This window comes from Mesoplodon densirostris, chromosome 6 (genome assembly GCF_025265405.1).
Source record: "Mesoplodon densirostris isolate mMesDen1 chromosome 6, mMesDen1 primary haplotype, whole genome shotgun sequence".
NCBI lineage: Eukaryota > Metazoa > Chordata > Mammalia > Artiodactyla > Ziphiidae > Mesoplodon > Mesoplodon densirostris.
Genome location: NC_082666.1, coordinates 55,355,439 through 55,364,840, shown reverse-complemented (window position 1 = coordinate 55,364,840; position 9,402 = coordinate 55,355,439). Strand labels below are relative to the sequence as shown.

Here is a 9,402-nt window from a genome sequence, read left to right as displayed (position 1 = left end):
ATTTTTAAAAGTACTATAGCCTTCTAATAATTAAAACTTTATTGTATTCAAGCAACAATGGAGTTTTATTATTGGAAAAATGTGTAAGTCTCACACAAAGGCAAAGGGGAACATCAGCATTTATACTGTAATAAAGATAGAATTTGAAATCAGTAGGAAATGGATAGCTTACTTAAATAATGATGTTAGGATCATTGATTACTATTCTTAGTTAAAAATAAAATCAAATCCTTTCATTAACAAATAAATAAAAATAAATTCCAGGTATACTGGATGTAACAGTAAAGGGCTAACTGAGAGTTTTAGATGAAACTATGGATAGCTTTGTAAATTAGAGGTAGCAAAGGCTCTCAAAACATGACACCAAAGATAAAGACTATAATTAAAAATTCTGATAGAAGTGGTTACATTAAAATATTAAATTGAAAAATTGCATTGAACAACCCTATGCAAATGAAAGGCTCATCAATTTCAAGTTCTTTTTAATATGCAAAGGCTTTTTATATAATCATCATCATAATAATATATAAATATATATCCATGATACATGTGTTACGTACTACTTGACTAATAACTGGATGCTGGGACTACCTAGCAATTTACGTTTCTGTGTGCTTTTCTCTATTTTCCTAATTTTCTTTATTGATATGTTATTTCCCACACATAATGTAATAATTGTTATTGAAGTTAAAAATAACATCTTAGGTAGTTTCCAAAAATGATTTTTCCATCAATTATGGATAGAGAGATGGATTGGATAAATACCAAATATAAAACAGCAAGGCTTGCATTTATTTGACTAATGTTACTATGTTAGGTATATCCCCAGGCCATGGAAGCCTGGGGTATGGTTTACTTACAAGATAATAATGAACCCTTCACACTTGGGAGTGCTTAGGAAACATAACTTTTTCTCAAAGGTTCACACTCCTCTTAGTTTCCAGGTGTTCCATATGCATCTATATTATATAGTTGAGCAGTGCCGTAGCAGCTGCCCAGGGACGTGTATGCCACATAACGCCCCATTCACTTGCATGTTAATGCCTGGACAGTATGCCTGCAAGAGCAGAATGTTGCATTCTTAACATCGAGAGCCATTCTCTCTCTCTCTTTTTTTTTTTTTTTTCTGTACGCGGGCCTCTCACTGCTGTGGCCTTTCCCATTGCAGAACACAGGCTCCGGATGCACAGGCTCAGCAGCCATGGCTCACGGGCCCAGCCACTCTGCGGCATGTGGGATCTTCCCGGACCAGGGCATGAACCCGTGTCCCCTGCATCAGCAGGCGGACTCTCAACCACTGTGCCACCAGGGAAGCCCTAGGATCAATTTTTAGTGAAGATCTGAGGTTTAGATTGAAACTCACTTTTTTGGGCTATGGATTTCCAATTGCTTCATTTGTTAAAATGCCTGTTTCCATTGAATTGCTTTTGCTCAGTTGTCAAAAATAAGTTGGAAATATTTGAGTGAATCTATTTCTGGTTTCTGTATTCTGTTCTCTTGATCTATGTGTCTACTTCTCTACAAATATCACACTGTCTTTATTACTGTAGCTATCTAATAGGCTTTAATGTTAGGTGGAGTTATTCCTCCTACTTTATTCTTCTTTTTCAAATGTGTTTTAGCTATTCAGGGTCCTGTTTCTTTCCATATAAAATTTTGATCATCTTTTATATGTCTGCAAAAAGCATTGCTCATGTGTTTTTTTTCCATAATTAAAGGAATATTTATTTAAATCTATCACCAGAAAAAAGAGACAAACTTTCTGTGGCCCCAGAGTTCCAAGAGCCAGGCACATGATCAGGAAACCCCTGATTCCAACTCATAAGACCAGAGATTTGAGAATTCATTGCTCAGGTTTTATAGAAATTACATTAAACTTATGGATTAATTTGAGGAAAATTTATATCTTTATTATTTTATTTCCCATTCATGACTGCGTTTTGCTTCTCCGTTTATTTAGGCTTTCCTTGATTTCTTTCATCAGAATTTTGTAATTTTTACAATATAAACCCTATACAAATTTTGTTAAGTGTGTATATTTTGAATGTATCTTATTAACCTATGTACATCATTTTCTTTGGGGTAATTTTAATGATATGCTTTTTAATAATTTTTTCCAAGTGCCAATTGCTAGTATATGGAAATACAATATTTTGTGTGGTTGTGTATCCTACAGTCATGATGAACTCACTAGTTCTAAGGAGTATTCTTTTAGTATTCCTTCAGAGTTTCTACATAGACAATCATGTCATACATGCAAACACAGATTTATTTCCTCCTTTCCAATCTTTGTGCCTTTTATTTGTTATTCCTTTGTTTCAGTGATTGGAACTTTCACTAACATGTTGAATAAGAGTGGCTAGAGTGACTATTCTTGCCTTGTTCTCAATATTTGTAGAACAGCATCCAGTCTTTCATCATTAAGTATGATATTACCTTTACTCTTTTTGTACATGCTCCTTACCAAGTTGAGATAATTTCTCTCTATTCCTAGTTGGCTGAGAGTTTTTATCATGAATGGGTGTTGCATTTTTATCAAAGGTTTTTCTGCATCAAATGATTTGCATGTTGATATGGTAAATTATATTGATTTTTTTTAAATGTTTTCAGTTGGAAAGAGTTAGCAGTCTAAACTGAACATCATTCAGGTGTTTTGTTTTTATAAATCTTAGAAATACTGAACAGTGTGAGAACATGGTTTGTGACATCTTCAAAGCTTGGAAAGGACATATGCATGTTAGTAGATGAAGTGCTTGAAAACATTTAATTTCATAGTAAATGTGACTCGGTTAGATTAAAATTTTTTTTATTGGAGTATAGTTGATTTACACCATTGTATTACTTTCTGCTGTACAGCAAAGTGAGTCAGTTATACATACACATATATATCCACTTTTATTTAGAATCTGTTCCCATATAGATCATTACAGAGCATTGAATAGAGTTCCCTGTGTTATTCAGTAGGTTCTTATTAATTATCTATTCTACATATAGTAGTGTGTATATGTCAATCCCAATCTCCCAATTTATCCCTCCCCTGCCCTTTACCCCCGGTAACCACAAGTTTGTTTCTACGTCTGTGACTCAGCTTCTGTTTTGTAACTAAGTTCATTTGTAACATTTCTTTAAATTCCACATATAAGCAATAAAATATGATATTTGTTTTTCTCTGTCTGACACACTTCCCTCAGTATGACAATCTGTAGGTCCATCCATGTCACTGCAAATGGCATTATTTTGTTCTTTTTATGACTGAGTAATATTCCATTGTGTATATGTACCACATTTTCTTTATCAATTCCTCTGTTGATGGACATTTAGGTTGCTTCCATGTCCTGGCTATTGTAAATAGTGCTGTAATGAATATTGGAGTGCATGTATCCTATCGAATTATGGTTTTCTCTGGATATATGTGCAGGAGTAGATTGCTAGATCATATATATGGTAGCTCTACTTTTAGTTTTATAAGGAACCTCCATACTGTTCTTCATAGTAACTGTACCAATTTACATTTCCATCAACAGTTGATGAGAGTTCCCTTTTCTCCACACCCTCTCTAGCATTTACTGTTTGTAGATTTTTTGATGATGGTCATTCTGACCCATGTGAGGTGATACCTCATTGAAGTTTTGATTTGCATTTCTCTAATAATTACTGATGTTGAGCATCTTTTCATGCGCTTCTTGGCCATCTGTATGTCTTCTTTGGAGAGATGTCCATTTAGATCTTCTGCCCATATTTTGATTGGGTTGTTTGTTTTTTTGATATTGAGCTGCATGAGCTGTTTGTATATTTTAGAGATTAATCCCTTGTCAGTCTCTTCATTTGCAAATATTTTCTCCCATTCCGTGAGTTTTCTCTTTTTGTTGTTGATGGTTTCCTTTGCTGTGCAAAAGCTTCTAAGTTTAATTAGGTCCCATTTGTTTATTTTTGTTTTTATTTTCATTACTCTAGGAGGTAGATCAAAAAAGATCTTGCTGTGATTTATGTCAGAGAGTGTTCTGCCTATGTATTCCTCTAAGAGTTTTATAGTATCCGGTCTTACATTTAGGTCTTTTTTTTTTTTTTAAACCCACTTTTATTCATTAATTGTAAGTAGTACAAATATTCCAAAAATATAAACAGACACTTAATGGCGTCCTACATTTCAAGTTTTTGAATACAACAAGTTTATCAAACCATGAACCTGTAAGCAAGGTAGTCAGAACCCCACAGCCCAGTCACAGTGGGAAGCAGATCTCCCCAACCCTCCGAACGGTATCTTGAAGGGGGTTACGTGGCACGACATGGAACATGTAAAATCTGAGATACTACAAGCAAAGAAGCTCACGGGGCACAAAGAGGAGGGTCTGCTCCAGGGGCAAGCCCCACAGCAGTAAAGGAATGGGGCAGGGGGCCAGACCCCTGCCTTCCCTCCCCTGCTTGAATGCAAGTATTTACCAGTATTAAAATAAAAGGACAAAACTAAAAACCCCATTTTACAAAAAAGGCGACTGAGGGACAGTAGTGGCAAGTAACTGACTGAAGACCTGAAGGGGAAAACAAGCTTACTTTCTGCAGACGCCTGACGTGTCTGGGACATGGGATACAGGACAGCCTTATGCGGGGATTGCCTTACTGAATGAGGCCTCATGAACAGGGTAGGGGTAGCAAAACAGAACGGGATCCATTTCCCAGGGAATGACTGCCTTTAGACTTCCCATGCTTTTCGCACAGAGAAGTTTCTGGGCCACTGTTAACGGAGGGGAATTTATAAAATGGTCAAAATCTTTGGGAGGCAGGAGGGAATTAAACAGAAGGTCCCAGGTTAACTGAAGGCAAATTCACTCAACCTCACTATAGTAAGGGACCCATGGACCTACAGAGTGTCCCCTCTACAATGTGCAGAGTGGAAACTCTTACCTGACCCTTTCCAAACCGGTCCTGTGTCCAAAGCTCCCCCTATGAGAGGGACACGAACATCAGGCTTTTGATTTAGAAGCCCAATCAGAGAGACACACTGTGTCCCTGAAGAGGCACCTTAAAGAACTGAACCTGGCAGGTGGGCAGATTCCTGACACAGCGTGAACTGGGGTCGACCAGGCCTGGTGGCCTATTGCTTCCCGAAGACCAGCCTCAAACAGGAAGGGCTGGTAGGAAACCCTGGAAGAGATCCTGGGGTGAACTGGCTCCCTCTCAATCTTGCCTTCCTCCAAAACTGAGTCTGGCCTGATTCCTCTAAGGAGCAAGTCTTGCAGTCATCTCTTGCCCCTAACACACTGTGAAACTGGAGACCAGAAGGTGCATAATGACTTCAGGCTGGCTCTGGTCCACACCGATGGACCCTGCTTAGACCTATTTGGCTGAGCTGCCTCTCCAGCAAAGGGAGGAGAGGGTGAGTGGGGGGTGCGGCATTTCCGGTGAGGAACTGCATGGGGGCAGGGCAGGGTTCTGGGGAGAATGAGGCCTCTGGAGCCGGGCTTCATGCAGAAGCAGCGGGGACACTCCCACCGAGCCATCCTGGGCTCTGGTCACGAGTCCCTTGGAACACTTGGACAAGTCTGATAGGAAAGCGGGTGGCGCCAGCTCTTCCTTCACCTGGAGGCAAGGAGACCCAAGGCAGGGCAGAAAGGGGCCTCGGAACTGGATCAGCTTAGAGCCTCTTATTGCTTATTTAGTCAGAAAAGCATGGCCGGACCCCATGGCAGATGTGGCCCAAGGGCTAACCCTTAGGATGGGGCTTGGGAGAGAGGCCCCTCCTGCAATATTAGGATAGAGGCCTAGGCCAGGGCCTTAGAATCAGAAGCTCCCATTTTCCTTCAGGAGGTGTCGCTCCTGGCCAGCCCTGGAGCCCTCTTCCCCTACCTGCTTGAAGCAGGATCACACAGGCACCAGGGAATGATGCCTGGGAAATGATCACATGGGCTTTGGGGACCCTGTTCTACTCATGTGACACCAAAGGGAAAGACAAAGCCTCACAACCTTGGGACAAGGAGGAGAGGGGGCATCACAATGCTAGAGAAGGATGCTAGGCAGTCAGAACACCAAGCTGCTACTCCACCACCTGGTCCCGGCTAGCTCCTCAGACTGCACTAGTGTGTGGCCAGTCTGAAAAGGATAATGGGGTAAGTCCTGAGTGGGCGGTGTTCTTGCACCTGAAGCAACTTACAAATGCTTTGTGACATCTGCCTCCAGGGAAAACAGAGAGGGGGATAGGAACCCCCTCCCACCCGAGGGAGGGAGCGGAGGCCATGGCTAAGGCAGTGATGCTGAAGTGGGGCTCCCTCTGGGGGATCCCTTGTGCTCCCAATTACAGCAGCACTTCCCCTTTTGTTTTCCATTCTGGGGAAACTTCCTTTTTGTGACTTATTTTTTAAAGCATTCACTATTAAGAAACTTTGAAAGCAAAGAGACACGCAAAGCGCAGGTGTGTGAAGAGCTCACTCACACCTGTTACCATTGGCAGGAGGCACGTGCGTTACGTTGGCAAACTAAACGGTGAGAACACCCAGCCCCTCAGCCCAGGAAACACAGGAGTGCCTGAGACCCTGGAGAGAAAAAGCAACAGCCAGGAAGGATGAAGACACCTGGCCCTGGGGGAAGACACGAGAGAAAAGAACCCTGCCCAAGAAACAGGTGGGTGGGACCCAGAGTGCCCTTCCCAGACTTGGGGACAAAGTCCTTGCGGCAGCACCAGCAGAGAATGCCTGAAGAGCAGACTTAGGGACACATCCCGAGCCCAGCTGACCTACAAGCCAAGGGGACACACACACTCATGCCCTTGGGATTTTCCTCTTCCCTGCACCCCCAGGGCCTCCCACGCTCACCTCAGGCCCAGGACTGCAGCTCTGTCAGAAACAAAACAGCCCCAACACTCCACATTTTGAAAGAGAATTTTAAAACAGAGTCAAAATAACAGAAATCAGTTATCTGTCCTCTTCCAGGGCAGGGAGAAGACCTCCTTCCCCACAGGTTCAAGACTATGGCTAGGTGGTGAGGAAGGCAGGCCCGGCACCCAAGCCTTGGGGAGACACAGAAAGGGCCCGAGCCAGGCACTCGGCCAGAGGCTAGTGCAGCCCTTGGGCCACAGGACCTGATGGCCACTGGGGCTACCAGTTCTGGATACAAGCTTTCATCTTCCCAGAAATGTCGTCTTTCTGTCTGCAGCAGTCGGCTAGAGCAAGGCTTCAGGGAGATGTGTGCCTGGGGCACCCGAAGGCAGCCTCTGACCCTACCTTTCTCCGTGGCATAAGCCTTACAACACTGAGGAAAGGCCATAGGTTTGGCGACGGAGCCTTCAATGGTCTTCATCCCTATAGAGCTCGGTGGCTCTCAGGGGGACAGGAGAGGAGACAGACTAACTTGGGGAGAGTCTTGATCATCCGCTTTCTCCCCCAGCCTGAAACACTTATATCCTGGGACCACAGTTCAAGGCAAGACACACTCATACACACACACACACACACACACACAAATACACGCACTTACTCACATCTCAGGAACCCAACTCGGAGCAGGCAGCTCTGGGTATCGCTGGTCTGATATCTGCCCACTCAGCATCTAACCTGTCCTAAAGCTCTTTCCGATCACTTCTAGTTCCAGGTCTCATTTGGTGAGATGCTCCAGATTCCACTCTGTCAGGCTGATCATAAAGGCACAGTGTAGGAAAGTCCCCAACTGGGATGGCCATTGCTTGGCAGCAGGGAAGGCTAAGGGGCCCGCAGCTGCCCAAGGCTGGTGTAGACATCCTCTGCCGCACTCAGCTCCTCAAAGACTGGGATCAGGTTCAGCAACTCAGTGTCTGCCATGTCATCAAACCAAGACTGCACGGGCACTGCATTCTCCGGGTGGAAGATGTAAGAAGCAGGCGAGTTGTCCAGAATGAGGTTTTTCCTCAGGTCCCTTCCCAGGCGGCTGAGGTCCTTGACATAGCAGCCCTGGTGAAACACACAGGACTCACGGAACAGGCGGGCCCGGAATACCCCACACCTGTCCAGCAGATCCGTCACAGGGTCAGCATACTTAGCTAGGCTGGCAGTGAAGAGAACACATTCAAAGAGTTCCCCCATTCGTCTCAGGAACTCATCCACGTAAGGCCTCTTGAGCACGTACACCTGGTGAGTGGTCCCTTCGATCTCTACAGGCACTATGAAGTCAGCGTTGTTGATTGGCTTAAAGGAACTATGCACAAGGGTTTCATCCAAGTCAATGACCACGCAGATTCTTCCTTGATCTTCCTCTGTCACCTCCGGGAGCAGACAGGTCCCTGGAATCTGATAAAACTGGTACTGGAGACACTGGAGCAGATCCGACTTAGCAATGGTGTTGGCTTCCTCCTTGTATGCGGAGAGCTCAGTGGAGGAGCTTGACTGGCCAACATGCTGGGCGCGAAAACAGCAGAAAAGGGCCTTGAAGATGTTACGTCCACGAGGCTTCTTAGGAGAGGACTTGGAGACCAGGCCTTGCTTGGTGAGCACCAGGGCGTCTTCCCTCCGCGCCTGGGTGATGATGGAGCCGTGTTCCATCTAACAATCCCGCGGGCCCGGGCTGGCTGGGCGGGAGGATGCGCAGGCACACAGACTGGGCTGGGCTGGGCTGGGGGGCCTGGGCGGGGGCCTGCTCTGGCTCTGGCTCCGGCTCCCGAGACTCCGACTCCCACTGCTGTTCACATCCCTGCTCTTGTTCCTCCCCTGGGCCAGGAAGGGAGGTGGCCTGTACGGAGAGCGGGAGGCCCGGGCAACAGCTCCCCCGGTTGCCCCCGGCCCCGATCCCCCGGCGGCAGCTCCGGGCTACTCAGTTTGGGTCCAACATGGAGAATCCGGTCTTACATTTAGGTCTTTAATCCATTTTGAGTTTATTTTTGTGCATGGTGTTAAAAAATGTACTGATTTCATTCTTTTACATATAGCTGTCCAGTTTTCCCAGCACCACTTATTGAAGAGACTGTCTTTTCCCCATTGTATATTCTTGCCTCCTTTGTCATAGATTAGGTGACCATAGGTACATGGGTTTATCTCTGGGCTTTCTATCCTCTTCCATTGATCTATATTTCTGTTTTTGTGCCAGTACCATATGGTTTTGATTACTGTAGCTTTGTAGTATAGTCTGAAGAAGTCAGGGAACCTGATTCTTCCAGCTCTGTTTTTCTTTCTCAAGATTGCTTTGGCTATTCAGGGTCTTTTGTGCTTCTGTTCAAGTTATAAAATTTTTTGTTCTAATTCTGTGAAAAAATGATATTGGTAATTTGATAGGGATTGCATTGAATCTGTAGATTACTTTGGGTACTATAATCATTTTGACAATATTGATTCTTCCAATTCAAGAACATGATATATCTCTCCATCTGTTGGCATCACCTTTGATTTCTTTCATCAGTATCTTACAGTTTTTCTGTTACCTTTTAAAAGTTGGGATTACTTATGT

General features: G+C 44.1%; 1 protein-coding gene across 1 annotated transcript; it reads right to left on the bottom strand.

Moving 5' to 3' along the window:
- Positions 1–7,402: 7,402 nt before the first annotated feature.
- LOC132491973 (carboxy-terminal domain RNA polymerase II polypeptide A small phosphatase 2-like) lies at positions 7,403–8,566 on the bottom strand. Its single transcript, XM_060101071.1, has one exon. It carries the CDS (start codon positions 8,502–8,504, stop codon positions 7,689–7,691), a length of 816 nt encoding a protein of 271 aa, XP_059957054.1. The 5' UTR covers positions 8,505–8,566; the 3' UTR covers positions 7,403–7,688.
- Positions 8,567–9,402: the final 836 nt, after the last annotated feature.